General features: G+C 46.6%; 1 protein-coding gene across 1 annotated transcript in view; it reads left to right on the top strand.

Annotated features, from left to right (window-relative positions):
* LOC139760631 (uncharacterized) overlaps nucleotides 1-22500 on the top strand; it is a 78520-nt gene that overhangs the window by 30149 nt on the left and 25871 nt on the right. Inside the window, exon 2 of the mRNA XM_071684038.1 lies at nucleotides 22289-22411. Coding sequence (XP_071540139.1) covers nucleotides 22289-22411 — 123 coding nt within the window. The remainder of the gene's footprint in view (nucleotides 1-22288; nucleotides 22412-22500) is intronic.

Below are 22500 nucleotides of genomic sequence, written 5' to 3'. Positions count from 1 at the left end.
TGTGTCTTACCATTGCCACAAATGACTTCAAGGCTATACTGCTAATCTTTCGCATCCTGTGACAAAAATAATCCTTTTGTCACTCGTGTTTCATTTTGTGTTTTTATCTTCGTAGACGTTTGACATTTTCTTCAAAACCTATCTGCAGGTAATTCCAGTCCCAACATGACCAGATGAATGTGCCAGTTTGGTACAGCCAGACTCACTATTATAGCGACTGCGAAAGGAAACAGCTGTCAGTAACGACACTTCGTCACTTTCTTCTGCACAGATGGTGACTTTGTTTTAGAACCTAGATCCCTTGACGGTCAGGCCAAAGGCCAAGCCTTCACAATCCATGTGTCGCTCCGTAGTGCACAAGGGTCGCACCGCGTGCCCAAGGGTCGTACCGTCGTGCCCAAGGATCGTATAGTCGTGCTCAAGGGTCGTATTGTCGTGCTCAAGGGTCGTACCGTCATGCTCAAGGGGTCATACCATCGTACTGATGGGGTCGTACCATCGTGCTCAGGAGGTCGTCCGATTTCCTCGTTCACTCGATGCACAAACTAAATTCAGGTCTCGTGTGAATACCTGTACTGAGCACGAACACAGTAAATGTCTTCTGGTAAAAAGATTGAAAAGCCTATCTGCAGGTAATTCAGTCCAACATGCGATGAATGTGCAGTTTGGTACGCCAGACTCACTATTATGCGACTGCGAAAGGACCAGCTGTCAGTAACGACACTTCGTCACTTTCTTCTGCACAGAGGTGACTTTGTTTTAGAACCTAGATCCCTTGACGGTCAGGCCAAAGGCCAAGCCTTCACAATCCAAGTGTCGCTCCGTAGTGCACAAGGGTCGCACCGTCGTGCCCAAGGGTCGTACCGTCGTGCCCAAGGATCGTATAGTCGTGCTCAAGGGTCGTATTGTCGTGCTCAAGGTCGTACCGTCATGCTCAAGGGTCATACCATCGTACTGATGGGGTCGTACCATCGTGCTCAGGAGGTCGTCCGATTTCCTCGTTCACTCGATGTACAAACTAAATTCAGGTCTCGTGTGAATACCTGTACTGAGCACGAACACAGTAAATTCTTCTGTAAAAAGATTGAAAAGGTGTGGTGTGTGTGTGTGTGTGTGTGTGTGTGTGTCCGAACCTGGCAAGGGCTCGTGTCAGTGACAGCCCGCTCTCTGGTGTATCATTACTGGCACAGTCGAGGGTGTGTTGTGCCATTCCGAATGTATGGGCGCAATTTTGGCGGACGTCGGTGTCGTGTGTTGACTTGTGGTAATGATATTCTTTTACATTGCCAAAAAAAGATACAAATAACAGAAAATTGTATCAATTGATAAATCGTATTAACTTTACTCTGGTCACTTATTTTATCACTAATCAACATAAAGTTGTATGTAATATATAACACGGTAGTTATTATTGCAGTAGTTATGACGTGATGTAGATTTATGCGTCCTTTATAAGTTGTTGTATCTGTTCGCGTATCTATTGTTATAACAATATTACTCTAAGATATCTCTCAGCATCAGTTAGTGTACTGTATATACTGGGATAGACCTCTTTTGTTCCTGGGAACGCGATACCACAGCAATTAACTGCAAAAATCACTTTCCCTAAATTATGATTAGCTGACATATCATTCATCTAAATTATATCTTTTAAGAACGACTAATTAACACCGGTAATTGAAACCAATTTGTACGAATCGTGACTCACATTTCTTATGGTTTATGGTATGATCAGGGGCTGTATGACTCGGTCAGGCCTCTCGTGGTTACAACGGGGAAAAAATACGTCTTCTCGGCGTCGTCTTCTGCTGGCGTTGCAGAGGAGCGCCAGGTCTCGTGGCCTCCCCCCAGGTGAGCGGGAACCTTGTGTGGTGTGTGAGCAGTGGCTTGCTTGAGCCCTTGAGGCTGTCAGTACCTGACGAGGTTGTGACCCCCAGGGTTGTGATCCTCTATACCCTTAGGAAGATTAATTTTGATAATAATGATAATTAATGATAATAATGATACCGTAAGTGATAATTGCAGTGATAGTAATAACAGCTGTGATATTAGAGTACAAGTAATATCGTTTATATCACCGTTCTATAAATGCTAGTGATTATATCGTAGTTATGATAACCGCACTGACGATCTTCGTAAATTGATGCTCATGATCATTAGCGTGATGATACGCACACACACACACACACACACACACACACACACACACACACACACACACACACACACACACACACACACATTCTACGATGAAGAGGGTAGTATATATTGCGAAGACTACACAGCAAATTGTTATATTTCCTCTGGCGCGAGTTACGGAGCCTTCCTGAATATATAGCATGTACTGACACGCCCGATGCCATCATACCCTTTTCTATGTACTGTGTATAGAAATTTAGTCATTGCTCATTTGCACATCCCTAGGATACATCCTCACCACTGGGTAACTTCCTGGTGTCCATCATTAGTTGTCAGGCCAGCAACATGTTATGGGCGTGGGTTATATAGATGAATGCTGGTCTTTGGCGTCTGTTGAGGGTACATAGGTGCAGCCGTAGGGGCTTCGAACCCTTTCTTGTCGTCTAGGTCTAGGGTAATCACTGGTTTTTCTCTCGTTGGGACAATTGAAGTATATATATATATAACATGTAAAAGTATGAAAAGTTGTGTGAGTTATAATGTCGGTGTTTAGTCTCGTGAGGAGATTTTGTAATGTTTATCAAGAGGGATGAGGGAACTGGAAAGGCATCCGCGCCAACGAGCATATGGGCCGGGAGTTGCCACGGGTAAGCAGGTCATGCCGCCGTTCCCCAGAAATGAAACACTACAAACGAAAAATCTGCATCAAATAAAAGATATGTCTTATTATGGCTCCGGATATTTTTTTGTTTTTGATGCTTTAGATTTTTTTTTTTTTTTGTAATATTTGGTTGACGCGACGGGCAGGGAAAGCAAACGTGTTCCTAGCCTCCACGCCATCACATGCAGGCCAACGCTATCACGATCATACAAGACTTTATAGACGTGTGTTGTACAGAACCATTAATACATATATATATATATAATATATATATATATTATATGAGTATTGGCCTTGATGGGGGTTTTCCAGTTGCCCGTACCATCTCAACTAACAAGGAAAAAAAATACTTTTTTGAGTAAATGTGAAGTTCCAGATTTGCGTAACTGTTGGGTTTTATGTTATGTTTTTCTGGTTGGTAGATTTGACAAAATTCTCACACAATTCAAGCCACCGAGACTGAAGCAACTGAGTAGTTCAGTCAACTGATCCGAGGCGTTCACACGCTTCTGAACGTAGAAGAAAAAGAGAAGAGAAAACGCGTCAAGTCGATTCCTGAATTCCTCTTGTCGGGAATGATGCACGACTGGCGGTGGTGTGGTCCCTATGTGGCGATATTATGCACCAGACCAATAACACACTGTGGCGGTATTGAGCGGAGGAGTGAACCCCATGTGAAGCATCGCGGCCCTCGACACCAAAACACTCCTGACAAACGGTGACACCCGTTCCCACACCCATCCTGGCCCTCGGGATTATTCTCTCCTCATCATCGATTCATCGGCTTAGCGATTCCTGATTATTCATGTCCTCCCGTCAGCTATGTACAGCTTTATTTACGAGATGTCCCGCAGCTGGACTGGGGTAAACAGAATTCTTCATGTGCCATTGCCAGAAACTCTTTACACTGGTGAATGAGTAGGTCTTTTTTTTCCGTGTCCAAGTGTGTGTGTGTGTGTGTGTGTGTGTGTGTGTGTGTGTGTGTGTGTGTGTGTGCATTATACGGGTACACACATATCAGATTCTATATGCGATATCTCTCAGAGCAAATATAGTTCTTTGATAACGACTTTGTCCCTCCGTGCGAGCTGTAAGCGCGAGAAGAAATCCCATAGCCTTACTACTAACGGCTTCAGTGTCCGAGCCCGGTTCTCCCCCTCCTTGTAACACACTCGGTGTCTATCGATCAATTCAATGTTCTCAGTGGCCAGTAATGGTACGATAAACAAATTAAATATTAATTTGTCTGGAACGTTGCTCCCCATTGAAGGTATCCCCCCCACTGAGGAAGCTGAGTACTTAGGAGATTTTGTCAAAAGGTAGGGTTAGCGCGTAGCACTCACCGCAGGATGATATAGAGATACGAAGAACGTATGAGTTAAGTGTTGTTAAGTGTGAGATGGTGAGATTTTGTATGTTTGTGGACTGAACGCCAGCAGCCCACGTGTGGGTGAGGCAGAGAGAGAGAGAAAAAACTGCAAGCGAACCCCATAGGAATGAAATCTGACAGCCGCTGAAGTGCTGCCTCTCCGCGCAGCTGTCGCTAACCTGCCCCGTAGTACCGGTAATATACCTCCCTGGATGGTGGCTGCCTACGAGGGGAGGAAGCGGGCGTGGCGGAGTGCGAGGTGAGGAACCGGATGGTGAAATGAGATAGTAAGAAAAAACACTGACGAACATACAGGGAAACTGGATGTTACACGTGAGAAACACCTTGGTGAAGTGGAATAAAACTGGGGGGAACTAGGGAGTGTGAGAGATAGTTAACAGTGAGATGTTAAGAGAAAGCGGAGGCTGTGGGAGACAGAGAGGGAGACAGATCCGGAGGTAAGATAATGACAGAATTACGTAACGAAACAAGAAAACTGCTAGCAGTGGCTGTGGGACGAGGGACCCGTGTTTGAAGGGCTGGCCTCTATAGAACCACAGCTTCACTTAATCCCTACTTAGGCCCGCCCCATAATCGGTCATTTCCCACGTCCGTAGACACGCTCAAAGGCCATCTTGGGCCAGGATTCACTCCTGGCACCACGGGAGTCATAAAGTTTTTCCGCTGCAGTCGCCAGTCTTCCGTGGCAACATTCCTAACACTGGGAGTTTGTTTGGGGTTTATTTACAGTGCTGGACCGAAGGGCAAAATCCCCCTCTCCTCCCCCACCTCTCCCATTCTCACCTGCTCCAACCATCCCTTCATACACACACACACACACACACACACACACCTGACACACCCTCCTCCCTTCAAGACTGTTATCCCTCCAACTCAACTGTTCACGGAACTGTATTTAGTTACAAGTGGTCATCCCCAATTCTTCAAGGCTACACATCTCATCTCTTAAGGTTATGTATATTCCTCCGTTGCAACCCGCGATTTGTAAGAACCCATGTTCGAATCCCGGGCAGAACTGATTTTTTTTTTAAATGCAGTGTGTCTTACCATTGCCACAAATGACTTCAAGGCTATACTGCTAATCTTTCGCATCCTGTGACAAAAATAATCCTTTTGTCACTCGTGTTTCATTTTGTGTTTTTATCTTCGTAGACGTTTGACATTTTCTTCAAAACCTATCTGCAGGTAATTCCAGTCCCAACATGACCAGATGAATGTGCCAGTTTGGTACAGCCAGACTCACTATTATAGCGACTGCGAAAGGAAACAGCTGTCAGTAACGACACTTCGTCACTTTCTTCTGCACAGATGGTGACTTTGTTTTAGAACCTAGATCCCTTGACGGTCAGGCCAAAGGCCAAGCCTTCACAATCCATGTGTCGCTCCGTAGTGCACAAGGGTCGCACCGCGTGCCCAAGGGTCGTACCGTCGTGCCCAAGGATCGTATAGTCGTGCTCAAGGGTCGTATTGTCGTGCTCAAGGGTCGTACCGTCATGCTCAAGGGGTCATACCATCGTACTGATGGGGTCGTACCATCGTGCTCAGGAGGTCGTCCGATTTCCTCGTTCACTCGATGCACAAACTAAATTCAGGTCTCGTGTGAATACCTGTACTGAGCACGAACACAGTAAATGTCTTCTGGTAAAAAGATTGAAAAACCTATCTGCAGGTAATTCCAGTCCCAACATGACCAGATGAATGTGCCAGTTTGGTACAGCCAGACTCACTATTATAGCGACTGCGAAAGGAAACAGCTGTCAGTAACGACACTTCGTCACTTTCTTCTGCACAGATGGTGACTTTGTTTTAGAACCTAGATCCCTTGACGGTCAGGCCAAAGGCCAAGCCTTCACAATCCAAGTGTCGCTCCGTAGTGCACAAGGGTCGCACCGTCGTGCCCAAGGGTCGTACCGTCGTGCCCAAGGATCGTATAGTCGTGCTCAAGGGTCGTATTGTCGTGCTCAAGGGTCGTACCGTCATGCTCAAGGGGTCATACCATCGTACTGATGGGGTCGTACCATCGTGCTCAGGAGGTCGTCCGATTTCCTCGTTCACTCGATGTACAAACTAAATTCAGGTCTCGTGTGAATACCTGTACTGAGCACGAACACAGTAAATGTCTTCTGGTAAAAAGATTGAAAAGGTGTGTGTGTGTGTGTGTGTGTGTGTGTGTGTGTCCGAACCTGGCAAGGGCTCGTGTCAGTGACAGCCCGCTCTCTGGTGTATCATTACTGGCACAGGTCGAGGGTGTGTTGTGCCATTCCGAATGTATGGGCGCAATTTTGGCGGACGTCGGTGTCGTGTGTTGACTTGTGGTAATGATATTCTTTTACATTGCCAAAAAAAGATACAAATAACAGAAAATTGTATCAATTGATAAATCGTATTAACTTTACTCTGGTCACTTATTTTATCACTAATCAACATAAAGTTGTATGTAATATATAACACGGTAGTTATTATTGCAGTAGTTATGACGTGATGTAGATTTATGCGTCCTTTATAAGTTGTTGTATCTGTTCGCGTATCTATTGTTATAACAATATTACTCTAAGATATCTCTCAGCATCAGTTAGTGTACTGTATATACTGGGATAGACCTCTTTTGTTCCTGGGAACGCGATACCACAGCAATTAACTGCAAAAATCACTTCCGTAAATTATGATTAGCTGACATATCATTCATCTAAATTATATCTTTTAAGAACGACTAATTAACACCGGTAATTGAAACCAATTTGTACGAATCGTGACTCACATTTCTTATGGTTTATGGTATGATCAGGGGCTGTATGACTCGGTCAGGCCTCTCGTGGTTACAACGGGGAAAAAATACGTCTTCTCGGCGTCGTCTTCTGCTGGCGTTGCAGAGGAGCGCCAGGTCTCGTGGCCTCCCCCCAGGTGAGCGGGAACCTTGTGTGGTGTGTGAGCAGTGGCTTGCTTGAGCCCTTGAGGCTGTCAGTACCTGACGAGGTTGTGACCCCCAGGGTTGTGATCCTCTATACCCTTAGGAAGATTAATTTTGATAATAATGATAATTAATGATAATAATGATACCGTAAGTGATAATTGCAGTGATAGTAATAACAGCTGTGATATTAGAGTACAAGTAATATCGTTTATATCACCGTTCTATAAATGCTAGTGATTATATCGTAGTTATGATAACCGCACTGACGATCTTCGTAAATATGATGCTCATGATCATTAGCGTGATGATACGCACACACACACACACACACACACACACACACACACACACACACACACACACACACACACACACACACACACATTCTACGATGAAGAGGGTAGTATATATTGCGAAGACTACACAGCAAATTGTTATATTTCCTCTGGCGCGAGTTACGGAGCCTTCCTGAATATATAGCATGTACTGACACGCCCGATGCCATCATACCCTTTTCTATGTACTGTGTATAGAAATTTAGTCATTGCTCATTTGCACATCCCTAGGATACATCCTCACCACTGGGTAACTTCCTGGTGTCCATCATTAGTTGTCAGGCCAGCAGCATGTTATGGGCGTGGGTTATATAGATGAATGCTGGTCTTTGGCGTCTGTTGAGGGTACATAGGTGCAGCCGTAGGGGCTTCGAACCCTTTCTTGTCGTCTAGGTCTAGGGTAATCACTGGTTTTTCTCTCGTTGGGACAATTGAAGTATATATATATATATATAACATGTAAAAGTATGAAAGTTGTGTGAGTTATAGATGTCGGTGTTTAGGTCTCGTGAGGAAGATTTTGTAATGTTTATCAAGAGGGATGAGGGAGACTGGAAAGGCATCCGCGCCAACGAGCATATGGGCCGGGAGTTGCCACGGGTAAGCAGGTCATGCCGCCGTTCCCCAGAAATGAAACACTACAAACGAAAAATCTGCATCAAATAAAAGATATGTCTTATTATGGCTCCGGATATTTTTTTGTTTTTGATGCTTTAGATTTTTTTTTTTTTTTTGTAATATTTGGTTGACGCGACGGGCAGGGAAAGCAAACGTGTTCCTAGCCTCCACGCCATCACATGCAGGCCAACGCTATCACGATCATACAAGACTTTATAGACGTGTGTTGTACAGAACCATTAATACATATATATATATATATATATATATATATATATATATATATATATATATATATATATATATATATGTGTGTGTAGTGTGTGTGTGTGTGTGTGTGTGTGTGTACATTGCTAGTTGCTGGTGTAAATCAACGTAGAAAATCTAATCGTTGTTACAGGAGAGTGAAAAATGGCAATGGGAATATTGTCGGACATAAAGAAAATACGAAAAACGGAAAGACTTTTTGATAAATGTTGTTTCCTTTTTTTCTTTTTTTTCTTGGCCCTTGAGGGACCTCGAAAGATGCAGAAAAGACATGGGAGCAATTTGACAAGAAGGACAATTGTCTGTTTATAGACGAGAGAGGCTTCGCCAGATGGCGTTACTGGACTGACTGCTAACTTGTATGTGATATGCTCTCTAACATGAAAGTGTCAGGATTACAGTGATAACTCGTAGGCTTGGGAATGCAGTACACACACACACACACACACACACACACACACACACACACACACACACACACACACACACACACACACACACACACACACACAGATGGCCTACTCAAAAGCCATCTGTATACATTGTATGTCGTAGTTCTCGTGGTATGATAGAGTGGTTTACCTCTCATGTAGAGGTTCCCACTTTCCGTTACCCATGAGGTAACTCTTGGGTCCTTGGTCGCGTACCTCCCTCGCAGGAAGGTCGTGTGTCTTCGCATTTGGTCTGGCTTGAAGGTCAGGTCGGGTCCTTCGCTTGGTTTTGACCCCGCTCGGAGGACGTGGTCGGGTCTTCGTCCGTCCTAGTTCCGGTCCCTGGTGGAGATCTAGTCGGGTCTTCTTCATCCTGGTTCTAACCCGGTTCCGGTGATCGAGTCCTCTCGCCCGGGCTCCGGCCCCGTCCGGAGATCTAAGTCGGTTCCTGTGCGCGATTTTCTGGCTTCTTCCGGAGGTCTAACTGGGTCCTCGTCCTGGCTCTGGTCCCGTCAGCCACCTCGATACGAAACAGCTGATACATATATACCCCTCACCAGTTGCAAGCAGACCCGGGTCTTACACTCCGTATCGCCAACAGCGACACCCAAGTTTTTTTTTACCCCCCCACCCACCCACACGGACACACAGAGCAGCGCCGCCAGTGTAACTGTCCGGAAATAATTAAACAGTAAACTGAGTGGGGGGGAAAAAAAAAAACATGAATATTCACTTAGTGAATGACGCTTTTGAGGGCATCATAGCGGCAATATACACAGTGCCGCCGCAGCGTGAGGGAGGGAGGAGGAGAGGAGTGTGGGGGGAGGGGGGGGGGGGGTCGTGACGCAGCGGCGGTCGTGCTCTTTGGTGCGTCGCTCAGCGTTCGTTGGTTGTCTCGACCCGGTGTGCGTGTCTTGTTTCGAACATATTACGACCGTTCGTAGATTTCTTCTAATATTTTCTTTATATTCTTTTCTTCTTGTGCCATTATATTTGGAGTTCTTTTTTTCTTTTGTTTTTCTTTTTCTTTTTCTTTTTTTACCCACGTCTCTACAGACCCCCTCCAGTTTCCAGCGGTGTTGAAATCACAGACAGACACCCCCCGTCCCTCGCTGCTCCATACGCAGCGCTCATGTCTGTATACCCAGCGCGACGTGAGGAGAATTTAATGTCCTTGCAATTATCAAATAAATGTTCGTTTCCGGGCATAAAGAGGGCTTAACAGAGAAAGGTAATTATTTAGCAAGCTGGGATACGCACAATCAGCTAGATTGTCACTGGCAGAGGGAAGCCAGTTCCATAGAGTTTCATAGGTTCCAGTAACGCTTCGTGGAAATACAGGGGGAATGGACCCAATTGGCAATTACGTTTTGTTTCCAGCACGGTGTGTACTGCTATGAATTTTCAGCATCTTTAGATATATAGGAGTTTGCGAAAATCCCGATATCTAAAGCCGATATCGAGCAGATATATACGTATGTAGCCGTTAAATAAAGGGCGGATTCGAGAGCGGCAGTGCCACTCCGGCCCCACCAAACTCCCAGGGGCGTCATTCGCCTGTAAATGCACAGCAACACATTCTGAGGCAGTGTCGGGCCGCTCCGTCCAATTGGCCTTTACCCCCTCCGCTCCCACCTCCCTCCAGTCCCTCCCTCCCTCCCTCCACTGCCTCCCCTCCCTCCTGCTCTTGTTGTTCTTGTTTTGCCTGTTTCACGTCAAGATTTTTTTTTGTTGTTGTTGCCTTTCCACGATAGCTTGGAAGTCGACGACACCCACCGCTGACGGCTCTGGTTTTCTTAGGTTCCTGTCGACGATTTGGCTCAAGTGCATAGAGGACGGGCCCAGGGTAGAGGAGACCCCTAATAGAGGAAGCCCCCCCCCCCCCCCCACCCCCGTGCAAGGGAAGAGACCCTGCGAGAGGAGAGACCCCTGCTGGAGGTGAGACCCTACCCGAGGAAAGACCTCCAAGAGGAGAGGAAACCGGACTAAACGAGACCATACTGGGGGAGGCCCTCCAAGAGGAGACTGGTTGAGAGGTCCTGCTAGACGAGAACCTAATAGAGGAGACCGTATTAGAGAAGACCCTACTAGAAAACCCTACTAGAGGGGACCATAGTAGAGGATACCCTTACTAGAGAAAACCCTACAAGAAGACCCTACCAGAGGAGACCATTGTAGAGAAGACCGTACTAGAAGAAACCTGACTAGAGGAGACCCTAGAGGTGACACCTACTTCACTAGAAGAGTTGTCTTCTCTCACAGGAAAGAGAAATACTATTTTCTACCTATTTCTCTTTTTCTTTTTCCTTTGCAACCCTTCTTCCACTACCACCACCACCACCATCACCACCCCTCCAAAAAAAAATTAGATAGTTTTACGTGATAATTTTCATCCTGGCGCACCAGTACGTCCCGACACCCTTTTTTTTTTTTCCTCTCTCTCTCTCTCGATTTAGGCCTTTGTTCGAAATTCGAGGGGTCAAAGGTCATTAAGTCTAATTCCTGCGATAAAACTCTACGAGAATTAATGCGATCGCCTCAGTGCTAAACGGATGGGGGGAGAGATTTGCATTCGGTCGAGGATGTCGGCGTTGCTGGTTTCAAGAGAACATTTTGTAGTTGACATGTTGGATGCCTCTGCACTAGACCGATACTGTACCCTGCCTTCTCTCGTGACCCTTAAACTGTAGCTAGAACGTAAGAATTCTTTTTTTCTTTTTGATATTCTCAAGACCCTTTTAGTGGTGCTCTTGCAGCTTCAAGGCTGCGCTGCAATCAGGAGCAAGGAAATGAAGGACTCCTTGATGAGCGTTAGAAATTCCTCGAAAGGACTGTACTCATTTTCGCCCATTGTCGACGGTACAGCCTCGTCGAAAGGGGTGACCTTTTCAGTCGCTGTCTAACCCTATGCATGCGGAGTCCAATAACACCCATGTATGTATATGTATATGTATTTATTGTATCTTCCTCACACATTCAACTGTGCATCACCCTTTCCCTCGCATGACAATCTTCCGTTTTCATGTTCGATGTATATTTTGTCTCTTTTTACTTTATCAAGAACTGTCTGTCTCTCTCATTATCATTCATTCAGTCTTTATTTTCTCACAATATTTACCATCTCTCAGTTGCCGTGCAAAAACTCCCTCCCCTCTTCATTTCTACCCATTTTAACGAAATCTTTCTAACCTGTCTTGACTCTTTCCATCTGGGGCTGTTATCGAAGTCATTCTCTTCCCCACAATTTCGTTCCTTCGTTTGCCTTTCTGTTTTACGTTCCTCTCTGTCTTGGGTCTTGACATGGGAGTCGAGAGACCGGTGCCTGGCGTGGCCTCCCACCACAGCATGACCAGCCGCCAGTGGCCAAGGACCACAGTGAGCGAACTTCGGTTGGGTTTCCGCCGTTCGACAACCCCCGCCCGCCGCTCGCAAAGGTGGTGCGGAGCAAAGGGAAGAGGAGGAGGAGGAGGAGTTCCACCCCCTCCTCAGTTGGTTGTGTGGTTGTCCTCGCCCCATGCACAGCCACAGAGACAGCCACCGCGGCCTCACCTGTATCAATCACGCCAACCCCCCCGCCCGCCTGTGCAATTGATGACAATTATTCCATCAACTTTGTTGGCGATGGGTGTAGGCGTCCTTGAGTTGTGACAAATGAAAGTCAATTTGTACTGTACACGTTATCTGGGCAAATCTGTGATACCCTGACAGGTGGGGGGGTGTTTAAGCATTAACTTGGCTTCCACCACCCACCCACCCCGACACACGCCTTCTGTACTGGTGAACACTGGCAGAACAGGAGAGGAGAACATCACGCGAACACATTTCCCCGCACCCCACGATACGGAAAGTCGAGAACATTACTAACTAGAAACGTTGCTCACGCCCCTGCCTCTCCCCGTGTTGTGAGCGATCGCGGCGGATGCTACATCCAGCTCTCCCTAGGTGTAGAGGAGGAAAAATACCTTCATGCATACATTCATACATATACATGAATGTGCGTGCTCACATTCGCCCTTTATCACGTATGTGAGCACTCGTAAATCACAACAATACTCATAAACCACAACATGCATCCTACAGTACACTATTCTTCGTAGATTATCACAACTTTCCAAGTCCCAGCAACCAATAGATGTGCCATACAATGTTGCCAACTCAAGGACTGGGACCTTGCCATACAACCCTCCCGCAATGAAGCCAACACAGGGAGTAGAGTGTCGCCATACAACCCTCCCGCAATGTTGCCATCACCAGGACTGGAGCAATGCACCCTTGGCCGCATGTGGGACCACAAGTGGAGGGAGGGGAGGGGGGGAATGAGTTTCCTGTGGACTTAACTCTCTATGGCAACGCTGCTGCCGGTACATCAGACTATCTGGACGTGCATGAAGCCTCAGGTTACATAACCTGGTCACTGAAAGTATGACATATTTTTGTACTTCTGTTTTGTGTGTGTGTGTGTGTGTGTGTGTGTGTGTGTGTGTGTGTGTGTGTGTGTGTGTGTGTGTGTGTGTGTGTGTGTGTGTGTGTGTGTGTGCATTAATTAGAAGGCCTCGATTAAGGCATTTAGTTGCCCATGCCGTTTCAGCTGACGTAGAGACATATGGTTATCCAGCTAAGCATCTGTACATTGCTTCATACGACCATCAAATTTGATGATATTACCTTTCGAACTGATCCTCGTGGTCGTTTTAAGACTTGCTAAGGAGGATGCTGTTCGTCGGTGTGGTTCGATGATGATGGTCCCACAGCGAAGGTCACAGTTCATGGTTAGGGGCACCATAGACCATTGTGGTCGCATCGTATTGGTGGCGCCATTAGTGATGGTGCCTTAGTGTTGGCACCCAAAGAGATGGCAGTATAGTGGTGGCAACCATAGACCACAGTGTTGACCCACATGGTGTTGGCACCTGGGTGTCGGTGGCATCCACGCCACTCCAACATACTTCGAAGTGCTGGAGGCGAGTGCCACCCATGAGCCAAGGAGTCCCTCCTTTCCTCTTGTCTTCACCACTTCGTTCCAAGGTGTTCGTCCACGTCTCCTCGCCTCGCCATGCCGTAGCTGCTGCTGCTTTACCTCCTCCTCATCATCATGCTTCAGGTGACTCGTGTTCCCTCCCAACGTCTTTATTTCATGTTGTTCTTAATGTAAGAATCTCTACGTGTCACTTGAGTCTTCACGCACGATGATGGCCAACGGTGACCCTGAACCGACAAGAAGAATCACCCCCGGAGGTTCGCACCCCCTTGAGAATCACCCCTGAGAAAATGCCTCGGGGTTGGTTGGGTAGGCGGGGTTGTGTGTGGAGTCCTTGCTTTAATCGGCCGTAACTCCCGTGGCCAACTCAATTATTAAGATGTGACACCTTGCCACGCCACGCCACGCCACGCCGTCCTCTTGCAGCCTAACCTTATCCCCCCCATCCCCCTCTTCCACACGGAACGCCTTCCTTCAACCACCTCGTTCGCTCTATCGTTTCCACCTTAAAGGGCCTCGTTTACCTCGGTGTCAACAAGCTAATTTGACTAATCGAAAACCATTGATGCTATCACTACCCTCAACAACTGCCATTTACACCTTAACTTTTCCCCTTCCTCCGAGACTCATACATAAAAAGCTCATCTGGACGCTAAGGCTGTGTGACAGCCCCCCCATTTTTGCGTCCCCTTTCTAAGCTTTGTTTTTTTCTTGTGTGTGTGTGTGTGTGTGTGTGTGTGTGTGTGTGTGTGTGTGTGTGTTTGTCCTTTGCTTCCCTGAGTGGGAGAGGGCAGGAGGGGGGTACTGGTAATTACCAATACTAATGATTTCTCTCTTTCATTTCTGGTATATCACTCGTGCGTTCATGCCTTTCCCGCGTTTTGTGGTACACGGGCTGAGTGTTGCGTGAGGGCATCTTCAGATACCTTCCTTTCGGGGCCCACACGAGTCTCGTAACGGAGGTTGATCCATCGCTTCCCCTGGAGGACAAACACGGGGTGAACAGGAACACACCAGCGTAGAGCTGGAGACACCACGACCACCACACAACACACTCATCACGTTGAGAAGCATCGCCGCTATTATGTTGCAGTGTAACCATCAGCATCTTGCGGTGCTGCAGGCAAGCATGTTGCCTCATGATTGTTATTATGTTGCAGCACTGCAGCAAATAGTTTGCAGCATACTGACAGCATGTTGCAGCATTCGAGCAAATAGGTTGCAGCATACTGACAGCATGTTGCAGCATTGCAGCAAATGGGTTGCAGCATACTGACAGCATGTTGCAGCATTACCACCACCATGTTGCAGCATTATCCCTAATATGTTGCAGCATTGCCACCAACATGTTGCAGCATTGCCACCAACATGTTGCAGCATTGCCACCAGCATGTTGGAACGTTACCTCCTCCATGTTGCAGCAGCTGCCGTCACCACATAGCGGTAACATAACACGTAACGGGAAGAAACACCTGGGGTCTGTTATCAGAAACTGCCATGAAGTTTACGTACTACGGTACTGATTTAAGTAAACTTAAAACTTCCATGTGTGCCTTTTACCGTACACACAACAGAAACTTATGTGAAACATGCATGGATTTTTTTTTACCGTAAACACACTTGAAACGTAAATGAAACGTACACGCTGTTTTATACTGTAAACACACATGAAACGCAAAATTGTCTTTACACCAAAACACACCTGAAACTAAAGTGAAACGTACGTGGAGCTAATCACTATCAACAGAATTGAACCTTATGTGAAATATATATTGCATGTAATAATGTAAAGAAGCTTGAAACTTATGTTAAACTCGATGTTTATCTCTCTGTACACGAGCTTTAAAAAATGTGAAGCTTACACGGATTCATCAGTGTGCATAAACTTTGAACTCTGCTTAGCTTACATGGCGTTTGTCACTGTAAACACGGTTGAAACCTACATGAAGCTTACGTGTTGTTTATGACTTGAAACTGATGTGAATCTTACGTGGTGTGTATCGTTGTAACCAAGCTTGAAACATATATGAAACTTGTAGCCTTAAGGCTGTAAAAAAAAAAAAACCTGAAACTCTCGTGAGAGTTGAAGTGATTTTTTACTACTGCAAACAAGCTTGAAACTTATCTGAAACTCACATGGTGGTTATCATTGTACATAAGCTTGAAACTGATGAGAAGCTTACGTGGTATTCATCACTGTAAAAAATGAAACTGATGTGAAACTTAAGTGGTGTTCATCACTGTAAAAAAAGAATGAAGCTGATATCAAACTTAATGGTTTTGTTTATCACTGTAACAATATTTGAAACATATGAAACTTTGCGTCATGTTTATCTCTGTAAAAAAAAGCTTGAAACTAATATGAAACCTACCAGGTCAGGGCTACAGTATCAGAGTGTGAATGCCATATGACCTTGATGCTTAGTCATCCAGAGGTACCAGTTTGACAAGGCAGTACAAGGAAGCCTTTTGACCAGTGCCAGACAAGTTCCAGGTATGTAAGAGTACGGAGATCTTCTGAGCAACTCCATCATGAACCTCACTAGTTCGTGCTCTCACCTGAATTTCATATTGGCTCTGTGAGACTCCTTTCTCGACGACCCTCCGACGGAGTCCGTCCCGGGGGTATGACCGTCCACACCCGCTTCCCTCCTGAAGAGATCCCAGCGCCGCCTCACACATCCTAGCGTCGTCGATCAAGGTCGTCCACAGCCATCGCTCACGACCGTCGATGAACCCAGTCGAACCTCCTTGTTATACCTGGCCATAACCACACTCCCGACGGCTGCCGACATGCTCGTCAACGCCAGGCATACTCGTCCTCAGAGCAAGTCCTGACGGCTGCTGACGCACTCGTCGGTGTCAGGCATGCTTGTCCACACGTCACTCCTGACGACTGCTGACGTACTCTCGTCACTTCCAAGCATACTCGTCCCCATAGTAACTCCTGACGACGGCTGGCAAACTCGTCTCTGTCACTCCTAACAGCTGCTGACGACCCCAAGTGAAGTCAAGGTCCCCGCCAAGAGCACCCGAGGCCTCCCACTCCCGATGTCGAGGACCCCCCTCTACAGATGCAGACCACGGCCACGTGCATGGGACCCTCCACCCAGTAATGAACAAACCCGCCATGTGTTAACGTCATGCCGCGTCTCTGTAGACGCATACCGGGGACCTCACGTCCGTCTGTCACGTTCAGACTATTCCTCCAAACTTGCGCATCTCAAAAGACTTCCTTCGGACACACGTCTGAATCGAAGCAAATTGGATCAGTCACGTGAGAATGCGTCCTCGGGGTAAGCCACGGCGGACTCACGAGGGTAATGCACTGACGATTATGAAGTCATTTAATGCACTTGGGAGCGTTCATCGACGGAGTGAGACCAGGACGAAGGTACGTGGCCATAGAAAGCAGGAGGAGTGAACGTCCTCCATCGCCTACCATAAACAACCTCCCTCCCTCTCACTCTCTCCCTGTGATGATAAATCCCGCTCAAAAAAAATCTGAACTTTCCATATAGAACCAACACTAAACATTCAAAATAAACCCATGGAGAGAGAGAGAGAGAGAGAGAGGGGGGGAAAAAAAACATTTGAGAAATAAACCCTGCGGAGCCTTCCCACAATGCTCCCTTAACGAGGTTCTCCCTGAAGAGAAGAATGGACTTGAAGGAGAAGAGGAGTTTGCTTAACACCCTTGCAGCGGCTCCGCTTCCTCCCTCCCGGTTATAATAACTTGGTCACTAACTAAACCCTTGTCTCCACTCACCGGACCTGCAGAATTAAACCACCCGGAGCCCGGGGTTTTAGTTTTGAAAACGTGGGTTTAAAACATCCTGTGTGTCGGCGCCAGCGTTCTGGTCCAGTGTTTTTAATAAGCGTTATTTAGCGTAATATTGTTTCTGGCGTACACCTGGAGCACAATAGCGTCTTCAGCAGGCCTCGCCTCCCACCTCGAGAACACTCCTCCGACTCTCTGTTCTTTAGTCCCTGCATTCTAATCCTTTTATCGCGTGTGTGTTCAGATTGTTTGTTTCTTATCGCCCATCATCGCTAACCTGCCATATTTCTTATCCCTGTTGCGTCTTCTTCATTCAGAAATACTTCCTGAGCGACTGCGGTGATGGTTTCCCCACACTGGATATCACTCCGCTTTGCCGTTCTTGTTTGTTGGACGGCTCCGTCTTTCATCGTTTCCCTGCCTTTCTCTTGGTTATGAGTATCATTCGTGCTTCTGAGTTTTCGTTTTCTTCTGCGTCCTCACTTGCCGTATCTATAACCGCTCACTGTGTTGTGTCGACGATGTTATCTTTCTCTAGGACGTGTCTTGAGTTCCCCCCTATCACATCACAACACTACAGTCCCCAAGCCTTTCTGATAATTGTGAAGTTGGTGCAGTGATGCAGGATATGGTTTTGTGTTTCTATTTTATGTGTGTGTGTGTGTGTGTGTGTGTGTCTGTGTGTGTGATTACTATTTGCCTTTTACGAGAAGAAAGTTTTACACTCCAGTTACCCAGTCTCTTAACCTTGTATGTACGTACCATTCTTTACTTTATATATATATATATATATATATATATATATATATATATATATATATATATATATATATATATATATATATATATATATACACACCAACCCAGGTCAGGTATCTAGGTGTTTATCGACCAGCTCCGAGGGGAGGATGAATAACTGAGAATGGATGTAGGCCGACTCCCGCTACTAGGATTCGAACTCCTGAGAGCCCAACCCAGGTGGAACCCATGCTGACTTATGGTCGTTAGCGCTCACCATCACACCACGGAGGCCTGGGAATATGTGTGTGTGTGTGTGTGTGTGTGTGTGTGTGTGTCTGTGTGTGTGTGTGTGTGTGTGTGTGTGTTTAATCAAATGTTTCTGAACGTGAAGGTCTATACTAGTGTCATCAGCTGGGTTAGCCAGAGGCCGAACTTGAGCCAGGCTCAAATTGTTTACCCACTCGGCTATACATTGGAAAGATCATTTGCTCACAGTGAAAAATCTACCTTAAAGAAATCACTCATTCTTTGCAACATTTCCGAAGTTCTGAGAGATTCATTCATTTTTTTCCTCCTCTGATCATACAAAACCGATCCCTCGTAACAGTTGGAAACATCAATCTTTTCTGTTTTGTTGGGTTTCCTCACAAATACGTGATGCTTGTGGCACTGCCTCTATCCACACACTCAGGGTTGACATTAACTACAAGACAATACTTGTGAACGAGGAGGTAAAGACCCCCACCCACAGTAATGGAATACAAAGGAAGTCAAACAGCAACAGACCCCTGGGGTCCTTTCGAGGTCTGTTTGAGATTGTGGAAGAGACCAGAAACCCATAGATTAGTGAGGTGACGGTACAAAGGCATCTCGAAAACGGTGATGATAACTTCAAGATTCCCCCCCCCCCCCCCCCCCCCCCCCCCCCCCCCCCCCCACCCACCCCGAACAGCCATGTATTGAACCGTCTCAGTGGAGCAAGCCATTGGAAGCTGTCAGTCAGCGAGGGCACTCGCTCGGTCACCGAGAGTTCCAGGAACGTACTTCCAGGACGCCTCTGGTGTGTCATTCAGGCCGCCGCTCCTCCCACCCGCCCGCCCTTATGAATAAGAAGAGCTGAAGCTGCAGTTGTGTCAATAGAGTCGCGGCCATTGTTTCCAGAACCACGCATGAAATAAAGCCACACAATAGAAGTCATTTAAAAACGTCCATAATCCAGCGCTTCTTGACATTGTTTCCCTGGAACCTGGCTTGTTTACATTCCTAGCGGCCCCAGTGCCCAGGGGAACCCGCGGCCAGTCGGAGAACTAGACCAGAGATGGCGTGCGGATGAGGATAATGAACAAATACAGGAGTAAGACGTCGATAAACGAGAAGAAGGGGGAGAGATAGGTGTCTGAATGGTGCTGTCGTAATTACTGGAAGAGGCTTATTTTTTTCTCTCTTCATTTTTTTTGAGAAGAATCGTTGATGAGAAATCCGAATCCGAATATCGAGTAGAAATTTGATGAAGATACTCTGGTAGACAAAGTAGTTATAATGGTTTTGGTTTATAAGTTTCACATACCTATATCTTCGGGTGGGAGAGCAGGTAGCATACTGGGTGGCCTCAAAGCAGATAGCAGACTGGATGGCCTCAGAGCAGGTAGCAGACTGGGTGGATTCAAAGCAGGTAGCAGACTGGATGGCCTCAGACCAGACTATTAGCTCATCATTCTCTGACAGGGGATCTTTGGTGCCTCATCTACAACGGTCTCCTTCGGCAGGACCCCCCTTTAGACATCGCCAACGCCCTTCTCCTGCAGCAGCCTTAACTACGTACCTAAAACACAGAGCACTAAACTTCAGCACCCACTCACTAACTCAGGACCTCAGCGGTGCTCCCTGCCTTTGGCAGAAACTCCACGCGACTTAACATCCACACAACTCCCGCACGGTCCACTTACCTCACCACACCTCGAGTGAGGTGAAATACTTTTCTTTCAACAGCATTGTTAACATATGGAATGATTCGCTAATCCGAGTGGGTTTTAACAGTGCTATAGATACGTTTAAGAACAGACCTGATGGATATTCCACTGCAAGTCCTCGACTGACATTACTTGCGCCTCTTTAGTCACGTGAACGGTTTGCCGGTTTGTCTTTCCGAAGTATCTTTATTCCCTCCTACTTTTACAACAGTAATTGGTGAATTTCTGATGCCTTCCGCTGTTGCAAACTACCTCGAAGTGACCCAGTGGTCTGTTGCAGTTTGAAATCCTTCGTATTCCTCTGTATACTTGTGTATCTACTGCTTCATGATCAAACTTCCCCCAACCGTCTCGTAATCGGCCATCCTCGACTGTCTCATTATCAGGATTCGCTCACTACTTCGCGAATTACTTTCAACAGTCCGCACAGTCTCCAGGGTGCCAGGTAGGTAGGTAACTCGATGACACATTCTTCCCAAAAATCACTTCGCCAGTCATTGCGCACTTAGTTGATCAAACTGACGTGCAGAATTTCCTCACTATATCTTAAAATGTGTCGCGATGAGTCGTCGACACTTGAATGACGGCCAACTTGTGTTCGACACATGGTGTATTACGGAGCTCCGATCAGGTGTCTCCTCGAATTGTCGGGTTCATTGCAGATGCTCTCGTCTTCTGTACCGTGGATAGAAGCATGGATCAACGTCCTGCTGATCAGGAAGAATGATCGGTAAGATGCGCGTGATAAGAAGGCGACGAAAACTCCGAAAACTGGCTACTGAACGTGGTGATTCTGCGTTACTCAACTTTTTCAGAACTTCGCGAAAAGATGTTCACTCTCATGGGAAAGGGAACACACACACACACATACACACACACACACACACACACACACACACACACACACACACACACCTATGAACAAAATTCCTGCTGCTTTCTGTCTCAGAGCCTCAACATAGCAGACGCTGTTCGCTATTGCTTCTTCCCAGGAAGTGCTGATTGCCGGATCCCGACTACTACTGCATTGAAATGGCTGTAGAGCTTCCATATACCACCCTCACCAGCGATATTTTGCGACCTAAAGACCAGACTCCTCGTTTAAAGTGATGTGGGAAAGAAAAAAAATGTACATACCATTTCCCAAAGCTGAGAAATAGAGCAGTGAAATGATTCGAAGACGTCGGGACGAGGCTAGACGAGAGAGAGAGAGAGAGAGAGAGAGAGAGAGAGGGAGAGGGAGGGACCGAAATTACTGTCGGGGTGGAGGACGAGGCCATCGTGAAATAAGAGCGACGTGCGTCCAGCCAGGTGCTCAGCTGCGCCAGAGGGACAGCTTGTCATAAAGATTACAAAGAAGTGGCAGATGACAGGCTCTTGTCCCTCCCTGCCGCATACCCGGCCCCACTTGGCTCTCGCCAGAGGGTCATATAATTGATTTCCATTTTCTGGAAACTGGATCGTTTTTTGTTGTTTTTTTTCCAGTTAAGTAATTAATGAGGCCGAATGCTACTCCAGCTGGAGGCGTAATGTTGTTCGTCATTAAGTGAAGGTGCTAGATGGCTTCCAGACCCAGCTGAACTTGGAGTCGGGTCTCTTTCCCGGCAGAGAACGCCAGGGACGCTCGACACAATAGAGTTCTTCTCGTCTCGAAGTTACCCACTGTCTCCTGCCCTGAGACACTCCTGATCTCTCTCTCTCTCTCTCTCTCTCTCTCTCTCTCTCTCTCTCTCTCTCTCTCTCTCTCTCTCTTCTCTGGAAAGATAAAGGACGGGACGGGAAAATCCGCATGTATGGAAAAAGAAACCCACGAAAAGTCAGATAATTTTCCCACCACGTAAAGATCATTATCGGTCTAATTATCAGACTTAATGAGAACTGTAATTGAATCGAAATTATGCCTGTCTTTAAAAAAAAAAAAAAGTGATATAAAAAAACAATCTACAAGGGTTTTATCATGTGAGTTTTATCTTCTTTCTTTATTTTTTTTTTTCTCCATGAACACAGGTTTTCGCTGCCGTGATCAGCAGCGGTAGATTTCTTTATCCGATTCATTTTCCATGCAGGGCTCAGCACATGAGGGACTACCCAGACTACAAGTACCGGCCCCGCAGGAAGCCGAAGACGCTGAAGAAGGACGGGTACCCCTACAGCTTCCCTTACCTGCCCACGGCCCTCGACCCTCTCAGGTGAGTGTCACACACTCCCCCAAAAAATGACAGACGGCCGCGTTACAGACACCACCGCCGCTGATGGCACCACATCTGCCACCTCCACT

The sequence above is a fragment of the Panulirus ornatus genome, chromosome 37 (assembly GCF_036320965.1).
Source record: "Panulirus ornatus isolate Po-2019 chromosome 37, ASM3632096v1, whole genome shotgun sequence".
Taxonomy (NCBI): Eukaryota; Metazoa; Arthropoda; class Malacostraca; order Decapoda; family Palinuridae; genus Panulirus; species Panulirus ornatus.
Note: the sequence above shows the minus strand (reverse complement) of the source record. Positions and strands in the feature narration are given on the sequence as shown.